The sequence below is a fragment of the Euprymna scolopes genome, chromosome 3, assembly GCF_053919585.1.
Source record: "Euprymna scolopes isolate OS-2025 chromosome 3, ASM5391958v1, whole genome shotgun sequence".
NCBI classification, from domain to species: domain Eukaryota; kingdom Metazoa; phylum Mollusca; class Cephalopoda; order Sepiida; family Sepiolidae; genus Euprymna; species Euprymna scolopes.
The window spans coordinates 14,582,214-14,606,174 of NC_136484.1; the positions used below are offsets into that span (position 1 = coordinate 14,582,214).

The 23,961-nt window shown below is 31.8% G+C and overlaps 1 protein-coding gene across 5 annotated transcripts in view; it reads left to right on the forward strand.

Annotated features, from left to right (window-relative positions):
- LOC145253208 (uncharacterized) overlaps window positions 1-23,551 on the forward strand; it is a 186,412-nt gene extending 162,861 nt beyond the window's left edge. For 2 of the 5 annotated variants that reach the window (XM_080112918.1, XM_080112917.1), the window contains exons 2-5: window positions 851-936; window positions 13,382-13,562; window positions 16,275-16,325; window positions 22,668-23,551. In XM_080112918.1, coding sequence (XP_079969044.1) covers window positions 13,445-13,562; window positions 16,275-16,325; window positions 22,668-22,774 — 276 coding nt within the window. In that variant the 5' untranslated portion in view covers window positions 851-936; window positions 13,382-13,444 and the 3' untranslated portion in view covers window positions 22,775-23,551. Of the gene's footprint in view, window positions 1-850; window positions 937-13,381; window positions 13,563-16,274; window positions 17,046-22,667 lie in introns of those variants that run through there. The other 3 variants (XM_080112915.1, XM_080112916.1, XR_013863752.1) reach the window with 3 other exon arrangements.
- The last annotated feature ends 410 nt before the right edge of the window (window positions 23,552-23,961 follow it).

Consider the following 23,961-nt stretch of genomic DNA (forward strand, 5'->3'; position numbering starts at 1 on the left):
GTACTCATATAGATGCTTGTTATAGCTTTTCAGCTTATGAAATGATAAATTTTCGAAAGGAACGCTTGTGGAATATTTTATATCCGTTAGCATACTTTTGATTAAAAAACGCCAAGATTTAAAATTCGAAAGAAAGGGGAGGATAATGTTATTTGTATAATTAAATAATGCAAGGGGGTCATATTTTTTTAAATTAAAGAATGCAAGGGAGATAATTACTCTAACTTAATTTATTACAGAATAATGCAAAAAGTATTATAATCTATTTTTATTAATAAGTAATTTTTAATGATTTAAGGTGGTTTATATTTATTAAATTTAAACCAACGTTTATGACTGCATGTGAAGATTAGTTCCTCTCTTGAATTTAATACGGTGGTTGTATTTTTTATATCTTCATATTTCAAAATTTATATATATATATATATATATATATATATATATATATATATATATATATATATATATATATATATATATATATATATACCATTCGATGCGGACCCGACCATGGAAGATCATATAATAAAAAAACGTGGATTTATAAGACCAAAAGGTCCAACCTTGATCGGCCTCCGGGGCCCGTGGCGAAGTGGATGGAGAAGTTGAAATTATGCGTTTTGGGAATACGTTAGTAATTAATTTTTAATTAATAAAACACAATTTAAATGTCTTTGAATAATATATAAAAATACAAATTTTCCATTTTTCGCGTCGCTCTGAGCAGTGGAACATTTCTGTGACAAATAAACTACCCAAAGATTCCAGAAAGCCAGAATCATTTTTTATTTGTAGTCACGATTTTATGGATTCTGTATCCGCCTCAAACAATCTTAATTTTATTTTACAGACATGTGATTGGGAGATGGATTTGCCTTCAGGCTGAAAACGGTGAATTGACTGCCTTAGCTGCCACAGGAATTCCTAAGTCTACAGGTAAGTAATAAAGACAGAATCAAAGACGAATTGACGCCAGACGTTATTTCCTATGAAAGTGTAAAAATTCACAAATTTATATCTCATTCAATTCAAAGTCAACCTTTTCTCATACGTTCCGCCCCCCTCTTGTAATAAATCATCCCCTCTTTTCGATTGACTGGCCTTAATTTAACCCTTCGCTACTTCCAGTTTGGCCATGGGCGCAACAATAAAGACGTAACATTTTTTTCACGTACCTTTCCTCGTTGGCGGCACGGTTTCGAGCCTACCTGCCTACTACCACTTTGTTTTTTGTTTTTTTTGTTTTTTTTGCTTTTTTTTTTTTTTGCTAAACACACACCTCCAAACACCCAGACAACGCCGAGAAACCCAGGCTAGTCTATGATATAAATCTCACCTGTTTGTTTTAATGTATGTATGTATGTATGTATGTATGTATTATGTGTATATGTATGTATGTATGTATGCCTAGAACTGTAGACAGAAGTGACAGATTTTCACGAAGTCGGTATGGTTTAGAAGCCTGACTTATTGTTTGGAATATCAAAAATTTTGTTAAAAACATGAATTCCTCCACCCTACACTGTCCACTTTTCTACAAGGAGCGTTCGCTTTTTTCACCGATATTTTCTAAAGTCTTTTTGATTGACTAGCCTTAATTTTAACCTTTGCCACTTCCAGTTTGGCGAGGAACGTAAACGGCAAAGATGTCACGTTTTTTTTGTTGTTGTTTTTTTCACGTTCTTTTTCTCCTGCGCAATATGGGTCCGAGACTACCTGCCCACTACCATTTTTTTTTCTGAACATACACCTCCAAACTATATCCTGCTATATCCTGCTAGTATATATATATATATATATATATATATATATATATATATATATATATATATATATATATATATATATATATATATTATAAAACTTAAATGAGCATGTAACGAGTGATGTAACCCATTTTCCGGTTTACGACATCCGGTTGCGCATGCGTGTATAAATATTAACCCATAACAATGTAAACAAATAAAGTCAAATCGCTTCTTTTGCAGATTTGGACCTGCGCACTGAAATATTAACGTTATTATTTCGAAATTATTATTTAAAATGGGAAGAGTGGGGTGTTTTGTAACTATTCTTAATTACAACTAGACTGTCGCTATTTTTTTACAATTGGACAACTTTAACCCGTTGACAAACATAAGAATAATTGTAGTAAAGACAACGACTACTACTACTTTCTATGCGTCCCTTTTTCTTCCGTCCTTCCTTCCTTCCTTCCTTCATTCCTTATTTTTTATTTTTGTTTACATTTCTAGATACAAAATAGTTATGTGAGAACGGTGAATTTGTTGACACATTTACTAATCTCTTTCAATACTCGTTTTATTTTATTTTATTTATTTAGGTTTTATTTTTCTCTTTTTGCTTCAGTTTTTTTTTTAAAGATTTTAAGTTTTTATAACTTGGTTGAAGAATTCCAATATTTCATTCTTTTATTTCCTTTTTAGGTTTCTGTGCGTTTATGCTGCTAAATGACTTTCATCGGCTTTCGATTCGTAGGAAAATCATGTTTAATTTTGAGCGATTATTTGCAAAAATAGGTAACTTTACACGAATAAGGAGGATTTTTTTTTTCATATTTGAGTGATCCGTCCGTGATTTTTCATTTTAATATACTTTCATAGAAATGTTTCTGTTATGTAAAAAAAAAAACAAAAAAAAAAACTATTTTCTTTAAGTCACAAGTGTCACTTTCATACATGAATTCCATAGCTAATATAACATACTGACCCAACGGGTCACGGATATTATATATATAAAAGTAGAGAGAGAAAGAGAGAGAGATGTGTGTGTGTGTGTGTGTGTGTGCGTGCGTGCGTGTGTTTGTATTACAGATTAGTACAACATCGATACTGTGGGTTTAAAATTCCAATGAAACGAACTTATATTTAGTTGCAAATGTCGGGCTAACTTTAATCTATCTTTGCATCTGTCTACCTGGAAATGACTCCTAGTGAAATATGACACAGGCACGATGCGCGGGACGCTATTTCCTTGGAAACAGATTTAAGAGCGGTTGAATAGAGTCCGGCATAGGTAATTAGATGTATAAAATACAGTCATGGTTGTTACCTAAAGATATTTGGTTTACTGGTTGTTTAAAAATAAATTATTATTATTTTATCATTAATAGCATCCGTGTAGAATTAAGTTTTAAACAAAAACACATGAATAAAAGCAATAAAAAGAATCGTCATTGCCATCGGAAAATAGGCATACATTCTTATAATTACGGTACCGAGTGCGATACCCCAAACACGTCCGATTCTTTCGATTCTTGATTCCAAATTATCGTCACAACACTAATATATATATATATATATATATATATATATATATATATATATATATATATATATATAATTAGGGGTTTTTTTTTTAGAAAAAGAAATCCAGCTGCGTGCTCAATTATGAGGGGCATCCGAAAATAAGAGCGTATTTATATTTTGTGTCCAGTAAGTTGTTAGCTGAGACAAGTCATTGGTACCGTCGGTTTCAAACCCGATAGTTAGGACCGTTTTAGATACCCATATCAGGCTCTCTTAAGCCAATACTCATCTCATCAGATGAGTATTGGCTGAAGATGGGTTGATATTGGTATCTAAAACGGTTCTAATTATCGGGTTTGAAACCGACGGTACCAATGACTTGTCCTAGCTAACAACTTTCTGGGCACAATATATATATGTGTGTGTGTGTGTGTGTGTGTGTGTGTGTGTGTGTGTGTGTGTGTGAACCTATTTTCTCTGGAGTGGTCTACATGTTTGTATCTGTAATTGTACCATTGTTAAAATATGATACACATGTAAAAAAAAAGAAAGAAAAACGGTGTATATAATTACACAAACATACACATGTATGTGATCGTATGCGTATAAGTCCATACGTCGATATGTTGATGACGCTATGTATACAGCTTCAAACTGTTGTGACGTCTCGTACAAAGGGACGTGTCACAAAGAAACGTGTTACAAGAAAAGAAATCATGCAAGCTTTGAAAAAAAATCAGATCAGGACGTAAACAATCGCGAAAAACAAATTAAATACTAGCGCCCAATTTTCGACCTATGAACAGAGTGAAGAAAAAACAATGTCAGTGTCACAAATCTACTGGCAGGAAGATATTGGTGGCAAAAATGGGATTTCTATTTCGAAATAAATAACGTTCCGGGAAATGAAGGAAGTTTAAACATGTCAGAATGTTGGCATGAGATGTAATAATTCTTTGCTTTACCAATTCTCTAAAAATAAATCTCGATTCAAAAAGTGCATATCATCTAAGAATAGGTAGACTACAGTTACTGAGAAAAAATTATATTCCTACAGTTATATGATTGAGAGCAATCATTTTGATTATATATATGTGTGTGTGTGTGTGTGTGTGTGTGTGTGTGTGTGTGTGTGTGTGTGTGTGTGTGTGTGTGTGTGTGTAAAGTTAATCATTTACTTGAAATGTACTCGGTTTGTATATACCAATCATTATGGATTAAAAACCTTTCTCGTAAATAAAGTTTTTTATAATGAAAAAGATCTTTTTTATATAACTTTTGTCAATTTTGAAAAACTCCGAGCTCAAAGAATGACTTTCTGTTGGGTTCTAGAGCATATATTGTGTAGTATAAAAATTATCCTAGTCCTGAATATCATGTTTTCTCATTTGGTTATTTTGTACATTTCAAAAAGTATTCATTGCCACATTATTCCGTATTGCGACTAACAAGTTTACAAAACTGTTATTGCTGCATATTTAGTCATGTGCTCTTCAGATATTTACCTTAAAACACTTATAAAATCACTATTTTGTACAACTTACATGGTTCATGTAACCGACATACCCTGTCGTTCCTTCTCCTAAATATACAGAAATAACATAATTTTGCAGATTGTTAGTCGCAAAACAGAAAACCGTCACCACTATAAGCAAATCATCTGTGTGGATTTCGGAGCAACTTGGTTATTGCGATAAATGGCCGCAGAAGAGCCCGAAGTGGCTCAAATCGATTGCATTTTCTCAGGGTCGTTTTTTATGGGTCCGTAGCCGATTAAAATACTTTACAAGGGAGTCAAAATTGAAAGAAAATGCGATTTAACCAGCGTACAGCGAATGTATTATCTTAGCTATGACATCTCTCTGATTTACTTGGCATGTCCTGGCACATAAAAGAATATATTGTTAATTTTGAAAGCTTTCAGAATGCTTACCCTGTTGGGGCTGTTATTAGTTTGAACTGCTATTAAAATTAGATTTGATGTTTCAATCCTCAGAATTTGTTTTACATTTTATTTTTTTATATTTTTCTCAAAAAGTCACATAAATTGATAAAAGATAGTTTTTGATGTACAGAACGTCATTTTTTGTTAGTTTCAATGATTTTAAGAGCAAATCGTAATTTTTCAAGAATAAATTCCCATTTCAGTAACGAAAATTCTTTCAATTTTTTATTACGTAGAAACACGAGTAAAAATGTTTTTTTAATACGTTTTCATATTGTGCGATACAAAGAAAATAATTTCACAAATAATAAGCCATCTCTTACCTCCATCATAAGCAATGAATATAAAAACTAATTCATTTATAAAGCTCATTCTATCGGCCTCTGTCTCCGTTTTTTGCAACTAAATTATGATTTCGGTTTCGATTCTAGCTGATTGCATCCAAATCACAATATTATTATATTACTGATAAAGTCACGATTATATATTGCGTACAGTATCATATGAAATAATCGATAGACAATTGACTCGATTATATGAAGTTTTCCTAAAGTTCGTAAACACTTGCAAAAAAATTGGAATTTTACTCGCCAAGTGAAAAAAATAATAAGGTTAATCCTCAACATAAAGACCATCATTTTCAAAAACTTTCTGTCCTCGATCTGCACGAAAGTAGCATTCAGCCGGCTTAGTATTAAAGATTTTTGACACGTTTCCTTGACTTCATAAAACGAGTCGAATCGATAGCTTTTTAGAAAGTGTTGCATTGAACGAAAAAGGTCGTAATCTGGACAGTAGGATGCTTGTCGCATAACCTCAACGCTGTCCAGCTCTTCAAACTTGTATTTGGTCTTCCTCGCGATGTGTGGCTTGGCATTGTCCTGCTGCATTTAAGGGCGCTTTCTATTGATCAACGTAGGCTACTTTCCGTAGGCCCGCTCCAGTTGCTTACAGTGAAGTTCAGCTAGACCATTCGGAATCAACTTAAAATGCGCGATGCCTTCAAAGTTCTACCTAATGCACAATATGACTCTTTCTGAATCGATTTAGTTTTGGAACCGACGGTGTCTCTTGTCCTTTCTGCACCCATAGCCTGTCTCGATTGTGCTGAACCAGAGAGACCCATTTCCCGCCCGATGTCAGAATGCGCTTCCAAAAATGCTCGTTCAATGGATTGCTGAGCAATTGACGGCAAATTTCAACCTGTTTGTTGGCGTGTTTACTTTGCAGATTGTTTTTTTTTATGAAACTTTAATTATTTTAATAAAAACGAAATACATTAAAAATATAGAAAGTTGCTAAACTTATACAACGTGTAACGATAAAAGTCTCGCTCTAAAGAAAACAAGACTACAGATTATTTTAAAGCCTTTATTGAAAAAATCAATTCAGGTACCTTAGGTATATAGTAGACCTGATATCTATTCAATGTAACCGCCTTCAACCTAAATCACCGCCGCTATACATGTCCGGAAGTGAGAGCATGCCATTTCCACAAGAATGAGCTCGGCGAATGGTGATCAGACTGGCTTTGGTGTAGTGAGAGGTCATGTTTGTTATGTTCTCAACGTATAACTAACGAAGTATTCCATCGGGTTCAGTTCGGGGAAGCAAGGTGGCAGTGCTAGAAAGGTACAAAGTCTTAGCACGCCTTCTGAAGACAAGCCTGGGTGTCTTTAGATTTGTGGGTCGACGCTGAGTTATGCTACCACATCCAGGGTCTGCCAGCAGCTACCTCATTGTACGAGGAGATCACCACCCTGTTAAGCACAGCCAGGTATAATTTAGTGTTGGCTTTCAAGTTGACTTCGAAGATGTTATGTGGCGTGATGTGGCCCTCATTCAAAACCACACTAAAGACCATGACTGTGACCTTCATCATCCTGGGTATGTCCCTGTTACTTGTGGCAATCCTCGCTGCATTTTGAGGTTGCTAACAATGGTGCTGCTATCATATTTTGGATCGGTAGAGATCATGACTTATACAGCGGCACATCTCTAATCTCGCTCGTTGAACACTGTGTCACTTTAAGACATTATAGAAGGCTTCAATCGATCTTGGGATTCGTACGCAATTGGCCAACTATTAAATGGTTTGCAACAACAAAAAAATAAAACCGGTGTTGATCAAATGGAAATGGGATCATGTTTTTTTCATGTCAGTAATTTTATCGTGCCATTCTGGTTCTTATATACAAAGTCTAACACACATCACGTAACGGCAAATTTACATATATCAAGTAACAATCAAAAAGTTGTGTTTATATAAACTTACTTAATAAAAATTAAGTTAAAAAAATAATGTAATAAAATTAATCAATAATTTTTTTAAAAAATGTCATCGAAAACTTAAAGGTAATAATATTTTGGTTGATTTGAATTGTTTTATGTAATGATCAAGTATTCACTTTTACAAAGTAATTTTATCATATTGCTTAAATACAACAGCCAAAAAACAATTGTAATCAGAATGTGTGGCAATCCGTAGCCCTTACATACACAAATTTGACCAATTTGTAGCAAAATTCTGTTTTATAAACATAAAACTATTCTGCAGTATCATCGTCCATTATTATGGTAAGGCATGGTCGGATTTTTAATATCTCATTAGAAAAGTTACCAGTTGCCAATATTCCGCGATTCACGAAAGTAAAAGACGTTAGTATTATTTTTTTCTTTTCATTACCGGTTACCCAGGGAACTTAATTCTACTTAACAATAATTATATGTTACGCCTAATGAAAATTGTTATTTCTAATAATGAGCTCATCGTCAGATTAATCTAATTGGTTTTGAACAAGTAGTAGAAAGATCTTATTCCGTTGAATTTCGAAAAATGCAATTCTTCACATTAGAGGAAGGGGTTTTGCAAAATATACAAAAAACGTTTGCAGCTTAATGCACAAAAAATATAAATATACAACTAATCATACTTGTATCAAAATGCTATTAAACAGTTGATGGCAGGTTATAGAAGTTCAGAGATTAAAAAGCAGGAAACGAGGAAAGGGGAGGAAAATGTATGGTCAAATTCGATTAAATAAGAATATATATATATATATATATATACATATACATATACATATATATATATATATATATATATACATACATATATATATATATATAGTCCTCGCGCGAAAGAGCAGGACACAAAATGTTTTAAATAATAATAATAATAATAATAATAATAATAATAATAATAATAATAATAATAATAATAATAACAAAGACTTTCGCTGGCGAGGACTACTATTGACCGTAACCAGTTATACAATCATTTTGCAATTTTCATCTCTATTTTTCTCGTTATGTACTGAATATTTTTAATGAAACCTCTATGAAATATGTTCCTTATAATATTGTAAAGATTTTCTATTCTGAAAGAGGTTAAAAATAATTTAATCTAAAAAGTTATTTTAAAGTGTTTGTTAAAAAAATTCAGATTTTCTTATTATTCAGACATGTATAACAAAGAGAGAGTTGAAAAAGAATTGTGGTGTGAGAAGAAATACAAACTGAAACAGAGAGAATATTCAGGCCTGTAATAATACAAAGAGGAGGTTGCAAAAATGAGTTGTGGTCTGAGGAGAAATACAAACTGAAAGAGAGAGTAGGTTTTTTTTATGAATACAAGCAAAACCAGGGTCATTTTTTAAATTCCAAATTAATAAATTAAATAAAATATAATCTTAAAAAGATACGATGCAAGTTAGAAAAGCATTTCATCCAAGGCATGAAAACCGTTAAACAAAATGTTTTTACTCTAGGCTTTAAAGATAAAGGTACAAGATTCAATCTGAAATTTATTGTCTTCAAAGTGCACTTTTATACATTTTACAAAGTAGGGTATTAAATTTTATACCTTACTTTGTAAAATTTATAAAAGTGCACTTTGAAGATAAATAAATTTCAAATTAAATCTTGTACCTTTATTTTTAAAGCCTAGAGTAAAAACTTTTTGTTTAACAATTTTCATTCCTTGGATGAAATGCTTTTCTAACTTATATATATATATATATATATATATATATATATATATATATATATATATATATATATATATATATATATATTTAAACGTGTATATTTTTTTCATTGCTTACTAATTTTAGTAATTTTACAAACATTTCAGGATATTATTTCTATTGGTAATGTTCATTTCATGAATAGTAGTTTTTTATTCAAAGATGGCGTAACTACAAGAAAACAGAACTTCAACTTCTCTTCCGATTTCCGTATTTTGTAATTATGCCAATATCCCTTTAATTTCTTTTAAAGTTGATGAGTTCCTTTTTTTCTGATAAGTTTAGGGGGAAATAAATTTTAAAATTGACATAATAATTGCATGAATTATTCTGCGCTACGAAACAGGTGCTGTCAAGATTAAACATTTTAACATGCTTAAAGAAACAACGGTAAGGGGGACATCTTGAAATTTGAATTATAGACCTTTCATCATTTATGTAAATATATTTATAAATAAATATATGTGTGGGTGTATAAACACATATATGTATATACATGTCTATATATGTATTAGAATAAAAAAAATGCGAGCATGAAAAGTAATGTGGTTAAGCTTAAACATGGAAAAGTAAAGGAATAGTTATTAAAACTGGAAAAGAAAAGGACTAATTGTAAAAACTGGAAAAGAAAAGGACAATATATTCCAGTAAAAACTATAATAAATTTATAACTTAAAATATTGCAGCATTAAGAATTTATTATATACTATTATGTTAGCTTAACCACATTACTTTTCATGCTCGCATTTTTCTAATGTAATCCATGATTTTTCAGACTTCCAATGAATTCACTTGTTCTGTGTTTAATTTTAGTCATATTTTTTGGTCCTCATAAACACATATTAAATAACAATGTACGGCACTCGTCTGCTTTAAATAAATCCCCCAATCATCTCCTTTTTAAGCTTTCATTCTATTTGTTTCATTTGTTACTTCGCTTTTCGAGACAGCAGTGAAGTAGTAGCCACAGTAGTCGCTGAAGTGGCGTGATTGCTATGGAAACCAGTCATAAAAAGCGTCGCTCGCCTACTTGCAAATTTTTATGATTTTGAACACCAGAAAATTCATCATAACTTTTGTTTAATGAATGAAAATTTAAAATTCTCCCAATATAGCTGAGAAGGTGATCTATAAACTGTAATAATTGATTTAAATTTGGTCGAAGAATGGGTGAGAGGTGAAACTTTAAAACAATTCTAAATGAGTAAAACTGCCACTTAACCATATATCATTCAAACACTACCGTGTTTGAATGATATATGATATAATAGGATAAAAACCCAACGATACGATGAAAACGAAGGGAGAAAATCCCTAAAAGTCGACGATACTTCGCCCGCTTTGTGCAGGCTCTTTCAAGAGTAAAAAATCTTAAATGCTTACTGAAGTAACTCAGTGGCCATTTTACATTTTTACTTTTTAAAAAGCCCGTACTAAATGGGCAAAACGTTGTCGAGTTTTTAGGTCTTTCCACCTCTGTTTTTATCATACGTTTATATATACATTTATGATCATATTTATTGGCACGGTCCAATAAAAATCATATTTTGTTAACAAAATCTCATAAAAATAGTCAGAATCGAAGGTTATTATGTAGTATCATATGTATTTTGAACTGCTATTTCTGATGCAATAGTTGGATTTCAAAAGATTGAATACTAAAGCAATTATAACCGAAATTTCTAAATTACCGTGTTCAAAATTATTGGCACGGCTTATTATTTTTATCTATTACCAGTATAATTACAACCACTTTCATGTTTGACATGGTTTCGTTACCTTTTTGTAGACTTATTATGCTTATTTAATGTTAATTTTTATAATTTAGTTGTTTCATATAATTTTTAGACAGCTGTGCTTTTAATTAATTTAAATCAAGGGATTTTCGTTATGATTAAGACGAAGCAACACAGCGAAGACCTCAGGAAGCGTGTGATAGCGTGTCATTCCAAAGGGGATGGCTATGATAAGATTTCTAAGAAGCTAAACCTTCCCAAAGCCACCATTCGAGCCATCGTAAAGAAGTTCAAATCATACGATCACGTCATCAATTTGGAAGGTCGAGGGAGAAAAAGGTTACTGTCCGCAAGAGCAGACCGAAAAATAGTTCGACGTGTCAACCAAACCCCAAGGATTTCTGCTGGGGAGATGGTAGAGGAATAGAGAAGCTTTGGAGAGAACGTGAAGAATTTGGTAGAGTTTTGAAGAGAGCTGGTTTGAAAGCATGTCGCCCGAGGAAGACTCCCTTATTGAAACCTGTGCATCTGGAAGCAAACCTAGAGTTTGCAAAGCGCCACATTGATAAAGTGGAAAACTACTAAAGCAAGTAATTAAGGCTAAAAGCTATACAATCGATCATTAGAATTACGGTGCCAATAATTTTGGACAAGGGAATTTTGAAATATCGTTTGTAATTTCTTTATTATTCATTGTTTTTTGAAATTCGATTGTTGAGTTGGAAAGAGCAGTTCAAAATATATATTATACTTTGTGATTTCCTTTGATTTAACGCTCTTCTGAAGGATTTTTAAGACAAAATGGGGTATTTAATGTACCCTGCCAATAAATATGATCATAATTATATATATATATATATATATATATATATATATATATATATATATAAATTTAAAGGAGATTAGAATAATAGTCTAAAGAGCTAAGTGTATTTTAATGTAATAGTGAAATTACTAGTTTAATTAAAATACAGGAAATGCTCGTTGTAATTTAGATATATAATAAGCTCGATAGTTAAATGTCCTAGAGCTAATTCAATATTAAGTAATGTGATTTATAATTTAAAAGTTTTAAAATTTTTAAAATTTAAAAATCAAAATTTAATTAAATTAAAAATCTTGCAAAAAAAAAAAAAAAAAAAAAAAAAAAAAAAAAAAAAAACTCTCTATAGATAGATATTAACTGTAGCGTCTCTAAATCAAAATACGCTAACGGAAACAATTTACTGCACGAGCGTCGCCCTTTTAAAATTCATCATTCAATAAAATAAAAAGCTATAGCAAACATCTAAATGACTACTTTAAATACAGTTCCTGATTTCAAAAAAAGAAAAACCAAAAGGTAATTATATATCTATATATTTTTAAATCAAATTTATTATGTAAATTCAAAAATATATATTTTTTTCTACTCATTTCTATCTCTAACCTATACCAATTTCCTTATTAATTTTCTTATAAATTTTATATCCAAACCTTTTACTTCAATTTTTCAGATTCATCTGCCTTACTTTTAATGCTAGGTTTATTTTTGGTGTCTTTTCAATTCAATAGAAATCCTCCTAAATTTGCTGATGAGGAGACCGTGCTTACCAAAAAAACTATGTATAATTATTCTACGTGAATTCATGTATACCACAAATAAAAAGCACGGATTTCCGAAACGATCGTACAGATAATTGACTTTGTTGTTGTTCCTTCTTATGAAACTGATTTTTAATTTAATTAAATTTTGATTTTTAAATTTTAAAAATTTTAAAACTTTTAAATTATAAATCACATTACTTATATATATATATATATATATATATATATATATATATATATATATATATATATATATATATATATATATATATATAAATGTGGCACGTTAATTCCAGTTCTCGTTGGATCACCAAGATTCAGCAACATTGAACTTGGTTAGTACGAGATGAGTGATCATGTAGGAATAGTATGCGCTCTATGTAGGAGGACGGCCTCCGTGCAAGGACTGCAAAGACATAACGTCTTCTCTCAACCTGGTCAGAAATACAGCTGTCCCTTGTACTTGACCACTTGGTACTGCTAAAGCTTTTCGTCTACATTTATCTGCAAATAGGCTGTCTTCAAGTCTATTATCTTAATGGGCTGTTCCATCCCCTTCCATTTTTTCATAATATCTTCGCATACATCGATTCCGTCTCGTGGCAGGCTACGTGTTTATTTAGCTCCTTGAAGTCCAGTGCAGGTCTAACCTTGTTTTGGTAGACTGAACAACTGCCATAAGTGGCAGCAAATCTCTTTCCTCCCCTGACCAAGGCTTCAGGATTCCCTCTTCTATCCACCTCTCCACTTCTTTCTCGAATTCTTTTCTCGTCTCTCCCCGCAATGTGCTCTTATAGCAATCTACATATTTCGTAGTTTTGGCGCCACTCACCCGTCCACCTCTCACCATCAAACTTCGCCAGCAAATCCTCATGCTCGATGCAGAAAGCCTATGGTTTTTGTGCTCTAATGGTCTTCCTACTTTCTACTCCTGCCATCCCTATCGCGCCGAGTCATCCAAAAGTTTTAAAGTTTTTTTCAAAACTTCAAAGAAGTGGTAAATATTCAGACTTTTCCAAACTATTTAAAAAAATCAATATATATATATATATATATATATATATATATATATATATATATATATATATAGCTGTTTAACGGTACAGAACTTATGCATTGCCTTAAACAAAATGGCTGACAAAACCCGAGGGGTCCCTTTCATCAACAGACTCATCAGGAGTTAATCGTTGATCATAAAATAAACAAATAAATAAAATAACTCGCAAGAACAGATTTATGGGGTATACGTGTAAATGTTACCGAGGGAAAGGGGAAAACTGGTTGGAAAACGAATAAAATATATACAATAATATAAAATATATGTATAAGTGGGGCAAGAAGAGAGTTAAAATATATCCTCAAATAAGTCTAATTATCTGACGAACTCCTGTCGACAGAGAAACGGTCTACGTAGAAGAATAGAGACTGACTCAAAAAACCCGCAAGTGATTTTGAGAGTCAGGCAGATGCAAAATGATCTCCATCTTATACACATTGGCACATGCTGTATTTTCATGGACGTGTTGGTCAATTGTAGATTCCAAGATGGAAGAAAGGGAATAATAGCGACAAGGCTTGCCCAATCTTATTTTTCTGGAACATGTTGGTTGATTTGAGACTGCAAATTTTAGGAGGTTCGACCTACATAGTCATCAGCACACTGACAATTAAATTCATAAACTACATTGCTTTTTGTGATCTAAGGCAAACCATCCATTAACAACTAGGGGAAATGCAGACTTTACACCAAAGACCAAACGTAGAGAAACGGACGGGAAACAATTTGACACAGATTTAGTGATTCATTTGCCCAAACACTGACCGGTCTCCCCAATCCAAGAGGGATAGAATTGTATTTTTTTAACTTTATTTTTAATAATACAATCAATTAAATTCTCCGGATAACCGTTTTGAATGAAAATATCCTTGATGGTCTCCAATTTCCGTTCTAATTTACCAGAAGAACAAATTCTAAGGGCTTTATACACTAACGTCTGAATAAGTCCAATTTTCTTGGAAGTAGGCACAAATGAACGCCAGTTTCATATAGGCCGATTAATGTCGGCTTACGGTAGACTGTTAGAACAAAATAAATATTGCGTTCAACTAAAACGTCCAAGAAAGTCAAGCAACCATCATTCTCGTTCTCCACAGTAAATAATAACGTTGTATGGACTTTGTTGAAAATGTTTTCGCCTCATGTTCAGAGGCAAAAACTGCCAAGATATCGTCGACGTGTCTGAAATATATTGATGGCTTCAATACATCATTAAACAATGCCATTCGTAAAATCCCTAAAAAATGTCAGCTACTGCAGGACCAAGGGGATTTCCCATCTGAACCGCATATTATTATTGTTGTTATTATATTTTTAATATTATTATTATTATTATTATTATTATTATTATTATTATTATTATTATTATTATTATTATTATTATTGGCTCACATGGAGCTTTCACACAAGTCAACAAACGATTTGATTGGAAACCTGTGATGTTCTCTGGAAGCTGAGTGACAACAAGTCTCCCCAGACGTCCAACTCTCTCCACCTCCTTCGATAGCATTTTCAAATGAATTTGCATCATCGCAACAGCCACTTACCATTGATTTCTCGCTGGTAGTTGCCATTGGTTTATACTGAAATTTGAGTGGCATTCAGCCTCCCCAAGTTCCATGTTCTCTTTGCGCTAGTCCAGCCGAGGTCTGGTTGGCTTCGCTCCTCAGTCTTTCAGTCCTTATTGGCCCTTCTCGGCCCTTTGCTATCACTTTTTTATTGGGGGGAACGGTGATGAAACAATGGGGGATGCATGATAGGGGTGTAGAACTTGTATATATGCAGTTTCGGTGTTCTTCATTCCCTGTAATTCTTATTCGTTATATTGTCTTGTATTATTCTCCGCATTCAAGGGTTTTCCTTAATATTTCAGTCGTTTTCATTATCGTTAGTCGTTGTACTTTTGCAGTTATTCCTCTGATTCCAATTTCTGACAATCTTTTTTCGAATATTATTTTTATTATTGGTATGATTATCATTGTTATTATTATTATATTTATTGCTGTTATTGTCATTATTAATAATTCTATAAGTATTATTATTATTATTATTATTATTATTATTATTATTATTATTATATTTGTTTTCATAATTATTATATTTATTATTATTATTATTAATAATAATGTTTATAATATTATTGCTATTATTATTATTATTATTTATTATTATTGTTGTTGTTGTTGATATTTATATTGGTACTGTTATTTATTTTATTTTAGTTATTTATTATTATTATTATTATTATTATTATTATTATTATTATTATTATTATTATTATTATTATTATGGTTATTTTTGCTATTACCGTTATTATTTTTATTATTTTTAGTATCATTATTATTGTTATTTTTATGAGTATTATTGTTATTATTATATTTAATATTATTTTTATTATTGTGAGTTTTATTATGGTTTTTATTATTATTATTAGTAGTAGTAGTAGTAGTAGTAGTGGTAGTAGTATTGTTATTGTAATTATTATTACATAATAATTATTTTATTATTGTTATTATTGTTAATATTATTGTTATTATAATTATTGCTATTATCATTATTCTGATTATTCTGATTATTGTTGTTGTTGTTGTTTTTTGTTTGTTTGTTTGTTTGTTTGTTTGTCTTTTTAGTTTTAAGTTTTTCTTTTTTTAGGTCGGCATACCAGTTCCTGTTTGCTCAAGACCTTTATCAATGGTGTTCCTGGTCAGTATAAAAATGGTTGACCATTATGAAATTCCAAGAGCGGTGTGTGCTTCCCGCTTATGTTGGCATTGTTTTCATTTGACCTGTACTACTTCCTGCCCCTGGATCCTACCAGTGCCCATTTAGGAAGAGTGTGGATGTGGATTACGCAACTTTATGCGCAACTTTATGCGCAACTTTACTTACAATGGGTATCTATGTACTTTCGAGACTAAACATGGTCATTGCTAATTAGGTTCATCAGAATTTGGGGGGGGGGGATTTTTGACAACCCTAACACGAAGCTGCGAATAAAATATAAAAAACTCGCAATTTTTCTTTTAAAAGTGGGTTGTTTATTTTCTTTATGGATTATACTTCCAAAATAAACTATTAACGTTGTATAAAAAGTAATAGAAATATGTTTTTTTAAAAAACAGTAAAACAGTAATGAAATCAATTAATTTTTATGGGTTAAGTATTTTTCAATTTTTAAACTTTAAAAATCTATCAAAATTTTTCTATTGATTCAATTTTCATGATCTTTTCAGGGTCAATGTGAAATTTTATGCTCTTTCCAATAAACTGCATATAATATTTTAGACAAACGTTTTTTTTAATTGACGCCCCCCACCCATGTCTAGTAAAAACAAAATAATTAATTTACTCACCAAAGTTTTTTTATATCACAAATTGAACATAAAAGATCAATAAATAATATATTCAAATTTAAAACAAAAATGTAGTGTTTTTTTTAGAAATTTACCTGTAAAATCCGAAGTTTAAAACATTTTTTTTTTAAATCACGTTGTTTATTTTATTATTTTTTTTGTGTGTGTATGTGTGTGTTTAAATGAAACCTTGGTTCTTGCTCCTTTATTTGATAAAAAGATTAGGGTTTCAATTACATTTTTCGAAAGACAGGGGGTCGAATTATTCACGTCCCTCATTTTGAAATGTCTGTTAAAAAGTAAATAATTAATTTACTCACTAAAGTTTTATATATCACAAATTGAATATAAAAGATCAATAAATAATATATTCAAATGTAAAACAAAAAAAAGAAATGTTTTTACAAATTTACCTGTAAAGTCCAAACTTTAAAACCTTTTTTTTTTAAACACGTTGTTTTCTGTTTTTGTTCTTTTTAATGAAACCTTGGTCCTTGCTCCTTGAATTGAAAAATAATTAGGGTTTGAATTACATTTCTCGAGTAGTTATAAGCTTGGAAATACAGGGGGTCGAATTATTCAATATGTTTCACGCATTCGTGAGGTCAGTTTCTGACACACCTATTATTATTATTATTATTATTATTATTATTATTATTATTATTATTATTATTATTATTATTATTGGTGGTGGTGATGGTGGTCTTGTATTTTACTTTTGCAAAGGTTAGAAACCAGCGGGTCAATTTGGTTAAACGTGCGTGGGAGTGTTCATATGTTTTTCTAAGCTTGCACGTGCGTCAACATGAGTGTTTAAGCCACCCAACCTTCATCCACATGGCTTGTTTATTATTTCCCGCCTTCAATTACAAATTCACCTTTTTCCTTCATGAATAACCATTTTTAGATCCTATTTAACGTTCTGGTTTTATTGTTCTTTATAGAAAAATGTGTTTTGATTTTTTTTCTCTCGCAGATCCACGGCATCTATACACATGTGTGTGTGGGGGGGGTGAGAAAGAGACAAGGAGAAAGAGAAGATTTGGAAGTGCTTCAACCTGTAAAATTATATTTTAAATACGTGTAAGATCTTCGTTGGAAAATTATTTTCATAGTAAGCAAATAAATCTCACGCAATAACTGGATTAATTTGTTTTCAAAAATTCACTCTAGTCCTAATTTTATTTCCGGAATCATAAGGTGTTTACTGTTAAATATATATACTTCTGATAACTTGAGAGTTTGGCATTCATATTCAAAACTCATATTTTCTATTTATTAAAAACCCACAAATTTCTTATATACGGTTCGTGGAATTGCATTCACTAGCAAAAGATTTAGCTAATTTGCATATTCTTTTAAACACCCATTTTAATTAATTCCCTATTAGTTTTTTTCGGTTTTCTTATGGGATGATTATCTTTAGTTAACTATTACGTGTAATTATATTCCGGCAGATATTCTACATGATTTATACTGCGTACTATTTGCGTAAAAATAGTGAACATAAAGCTCTTTCCATATATGTTTATGCATACGTATATATTTTTGTTTTTAAAATTTTGCCTACCAAACTCCTCCTTCAGTTTTTGGTCTACTTCATATATAAGGTATTTAAATCCAAGTGAAACACGAGCATTATGTATATGCATGCATAACGTAGTAGCTATTGGTTCATATTTTAATTTTTAGCCTGGCAGCAAACATGTCTTCATGGCCCAGTCATTAGCAACAGAGAAAAAAATAAATCGTAAGCTAAACGTGTAGGTTTCGATTGTCGGTGATGGCTCAGGACTCACTTTTTTTTTTCTTAAAGTATTACTACATAGTGGATCCAATATAATATAATAATTGATACGAAATCTGCATTAATCGAAATATCATATTCAAGCGTGCTTTACTACCGGGTAATGCTGGGAGCTCTTCTAGTATATATATATATATATATATATATATATATATATATATATATATTCGTTGAACGAATTTTCGTTGAACTGATGGAACTTGCTACTAAATCAGTCTCCTTTAGTTTCAACAACATTATGTACCGTCAAATTGATGGGATATCTATGGGTAGCCCTCTTGGTCCTTCGTTAGCCAACATTTTCGTTGGATTTTTGGAAAACGAATTATTTTCAAAAATTACTAAGCCAGCATTCTACACACGCTACGTTGATGATACTTTTGCATGCTTTCCCTCTCGGAGCGACGCTGAACAGTTTCTTCGTCTTCTTTGTAACCTGCATCCATCTTTACAATTTACTATGGAGGTTGAAGACTGTAGCTCTCTCCCATTCCTCGACGTTCGTGTTTCTAAAGTTGGTACTACGTTTGAGACCTCTGTTTATAGAAAACCTACATTTACAGGGCTCTATCTTAATTGGTTTTCTTTTGCCCCTCAGTCTAGAAAAATAAACCTCATTAGCGCTCTTACGCATCGTGCACTTATGATTTGTTCACCAAACCGTCTTGATACGTAACTTGGTGAAATCATAAATATTTTTCTTAATAATGGATATCCCATTAATATAATAAAATCTACTATTGAACGTAAAATTACTACATTTAATAGTGGTAAACATATTGGTCCATCACGTTGTCCCATTTATCTAAAATTACCATGGTTGGGTCCTGATGGCCTTCATATTGTTAAAAGGATTTCTTCTGCTACTCAACGTTGTTTTCCAGCTACTATGCTTAGAGTAGTTTACACAACTCGAACCTTTTTCTCTTCTTTTCGTAAAGATGTTTTGCCAACCATTCAAAAGAACTCTGTTGTTTATAAATTCGTTTGTCAGTGTGGAGCTGACTACGTTGGCAAAACATCCCAAAGATTAGAAATGAGAATATCCCAACATATCCCTCGGGATATTCGACTACACCAGGTTTCGAGAACATCCGGGCACTCCCAAGCTCATGAGTCCGCCATTGGCAATCACCTGTTGAGTATAAATAGGTGTGCCGATCAATATTCCGATGGGTGGTTTTCTGTTTTATACAGTGCTAGGTCGAACTATCATCTCAATATCATTGAGGCGTTAGTTATTAACAACTCTCGACCTAGCCTGTGTAGACAAAAGATTCTGAAACATCAGTTGGAGATATTCATTGATTTAAAACCACCTGAACAGTGAGAATTTTTTTTTTTCACTGTTCTTCCAACTGAAACCAAAATTCCCCTCTTCCCTCATTCGTTTTCTTAGTTTTTAATTTATCATTCTGACGTTTCCTCTTAGAGGGTCAGACGATAAGGCCTTAAGGAAATTTTAATTTCACCTGCCCATTTCTTGTTTTTTGGTATTTAAATTAAATTATGTTTCCTCTGAAATTTCTCCTTCCATTTTGTTGTACCAAAAATTTACTTATATATATATATATATATATATATATATATATATATATATATATATATATATATATATATATATATATATATTGAAATCGAAATTGGAAATCAGGAAAATCCGAACATTTCAAAGTATCGAATGATTAAAAACATGTTTATTTTCTGATAGCAAAAAGGATTCTTTCAATTTATTTTATCTAAATCGTCTATTCCTTGTATGAAAAACTAATTTTTGAACTATCGATGAAACAAAAATTTGTCGAACATCCGACATAAGCGATATTTTTTGTTTGCGAAAATATATACGTATATTACATGGGATTTTTATGTAAAGGCGTTTAAAAAATATGTATAGGAAATTGTATACGAATCGGGAATTGAATCTTTGTCTTCGATGCTGATGTGTCAAACTCTTTCTTTTCTATCTTTTTTTTCAGGCGTCCTCTTTCACGTTAGAGCGGTGCGAACGTTTTCTATTATAACATCTACTCTGATTGAAAAAATCAGCAACTGCGACTCTGTTAATTAATACATTCTTCTCAGATAACTAAAAACTCTAATTACTTCTACATCATGTTTCCCTTTGAGTGGCACAGTACAACTTCCGATGATATTTGCACAATGTTTTTTTTTTAATTAATATCTTGTGATAAGGCTATAGAAATACAGACACAAAATCCCCATTTTAGTAAGATTATTAACTATATTCGTACATCAAATGCATGAAATTTAAAACATATTCAGCTAATTCAAATGCTTTCAAAATGGCCACCTGTTCGTTTGTTGTTTGTGAAATTGATAACACTAAAACAAATATTCCAAATTATTGGGAAGTTTATACATTCGAGTCAGCTGTGACAGATGTTATCCCAAATGAAAGGATGACTTTTGGTCAGAAGGTGACACACAGCTGTGCGTGATGTGATACTATGTGACAATCCTCGCACTGCACCTTACAAACTGTTTCGCCCCTCAGCTGAACGTTTAGCTCCGAAGGGTTGCGTTTAGATCAGAACAAAACGTGTAGGTTTCGATTCTCGGTGATGACTCACGACTCACTTTTTTTTTTCTTAAAGTATTACTATATAGTGGATCCAATATAATATAATAATTGATACGAAATCTGCATTAATGGAAATATAATATTCAAGCGTACTTTACTACCGGGTAATGCTGGGAGCTCTGCTAGTGTATATATATATATATATATATATATATATATATATATATATATTGGAGTTATTTTCGTAAAATCGCGTTGTATTTTGGCTTTCGAGCGCAACTTCATGCGTATTTTATTTTCTTTATTACTGACTTTTACTTTACGCTGATTTTTCCTTCTCCAAATTGAAAACGTAAAAGGCAAGAAAGAAAGAAAGAAAGAAAGAAAGAAAGAAGAAGTTATTTCCATGGCAGGTGCTCGTCTGAACTTCAATCTCTGGTCCCCCCCTCGCCAACCTTTCACGAAAAACACCCGTCTAGCTGAATCCACTGTGAAAAATTTCCCCCACTCTATATCTGTGCCTAAATCAAAACGCGGATCCCATGAACAAAGGTTCTTTCTTAGAACTGCACGCCTGTGGAACTCTGTTCCGTCTGCCTGCTTCCCACCTGACTACAACTTGGATGTCTTCAAGTCCAATGTTAACAAATTCCTAATGAACCACCCCCTTAAGTAAACACTTCATCAAATCTCCACACTAACGCACTGTACTTGCATAACCCTTATCCCTGAGTGGCTTCCGGGCCTTGATAAGTGGTGATCACAGTGTAAAAAAAAAGAAGAAGAAGAAGAAGAAGAAGAAGAAACAAGAAACAAGATACTTAGGATGGAGTTTGAATCCGCAATATATTTAAATTATAAATTTCAAGCAAGTAAAATATTTCCAACTACTCCCGTAAAAAATAAATAAATAAAAAAGGAAAACAAAATTTATTCGGAAACTCTTTTATGTTGTTATTCATACTTTGTTTCTGTTTCGGCTAGAGGTGAGCGTTGTATGTAACTGACAAAAGAAAGCTAATTCGATCGTTTAATTGAAGATGTTGCAATCGAAGTTAGACTCAAACTCAGTCACTCCTCAAATCTTATATCTATGTAACAAGAAACTTGTTTGCTTTGTGGTTCAATAAAAGTTTAGCTGCGATGTAAATCTCAGGAGGAAATCCTATTTATAAAACTGATAAACAATTATACAAATCTGTTCACGAACATCGTTTTTTTTTGGGGGGGGGTGTTTTTATTCGCCTCACTGTTATTTTTTAAATTAGTCTGTTCACATGCTTGCAAGTTACTGACATCTATAAAATCTCAAATTTACGCATGCGCTTTTCTACTTTCAGAAATGTTTCATCGAGAGTCAAGGCGTTACAAACTCTTTGCATCTAATAGATGTGTTTATCGCCATAAGAATGTACACCTTGCTGAACCGTTCATAGTCTTTATTTAAGTTACTTTTGCTAAAGATTTTATCGTTTGTCCTTTGCGCACGTGTAAAGGTAATAACCTCTTTAAATTGGTCTGGCAGTGAAGAAGAATATTAATCTGCATGCATAAAAAAAATAAAACAGAAAAGCAGGAGAACATGAAAATCTATGTTAAATTAAAGAGTGAACTTTTTTAAACAAAATTTAATCAATTCAAACCTTTCGTTATCAATGATATAGACTTTTCAAGTTGACTAAACAAAAGGAATCACCACTTATAAACGCCTGGAGGCCATCGAGGATAAGGATTCTTTTTATCGTCTTTTCCATTTTTTCTTTCCGTGACGTCATCACGCACACGGCTTGGTTATTTGCGTACAGCTGCTATACGCGCGTATGTGTCCTCTTTCAGGATTTCTGTCACCGAAACTAAACCATATATATATATATATATATATATATATATATATATATATTGTATTTTATAGGTGGAATTAGACATTAGACCTGAAGTTAGTATAAAAAAATTTCTCTTACCTTTATTCCTAATTTTCTATTTTATTTCATTTATCAATATAAAATTAATAACTTCGTTTTCTTTATTTTGTTTTTAAATATTTCCAGGAATATCTGCCTTGCTCACGAGAAAAATGCTAGCTTTATTTTGTTGTCTTTAACTTCTCCTCCCTTTGCGGATGAGGAGACTATGTTAAAGGACAGAACCTTTATTAAGTTATTGCCAATACTTATTTTTAATTTCAATAAAATGAACATCGTTTCTGAAACGATCGTACACTCGAGTTTATTTTGTTTGTTTTTCCTTTTGAAACTGATTTTAATATCACAATTATGAATCGCTTTCCTTGATATATATGTGTGTGTGTGTCGCTCTTATAACAAATAATTATGCAAATGAATAAGTGTATATTGCTGACAATGAAAGATATTTCAGTCATCTATATTCCTTTACTTGATTCATTGAAACGTAAACTTGTTGCTCCTGTTGTAAAAACAGCACAAAACGACGTTGGAATGCTGTTTATTTCCTTATTTGTAAAGTTTCATGTTCTCAGCTCTGAAGATAAACTATCTGTTCCGTTTAATAACACTGTGCAACAAAGTACAGGTACAAAAAGGACATGACACATAAGTCCTATTTCGGCGCTAAATCTAACCTTTATTTTTCTACATTGAGCACCGTTTTCATGTA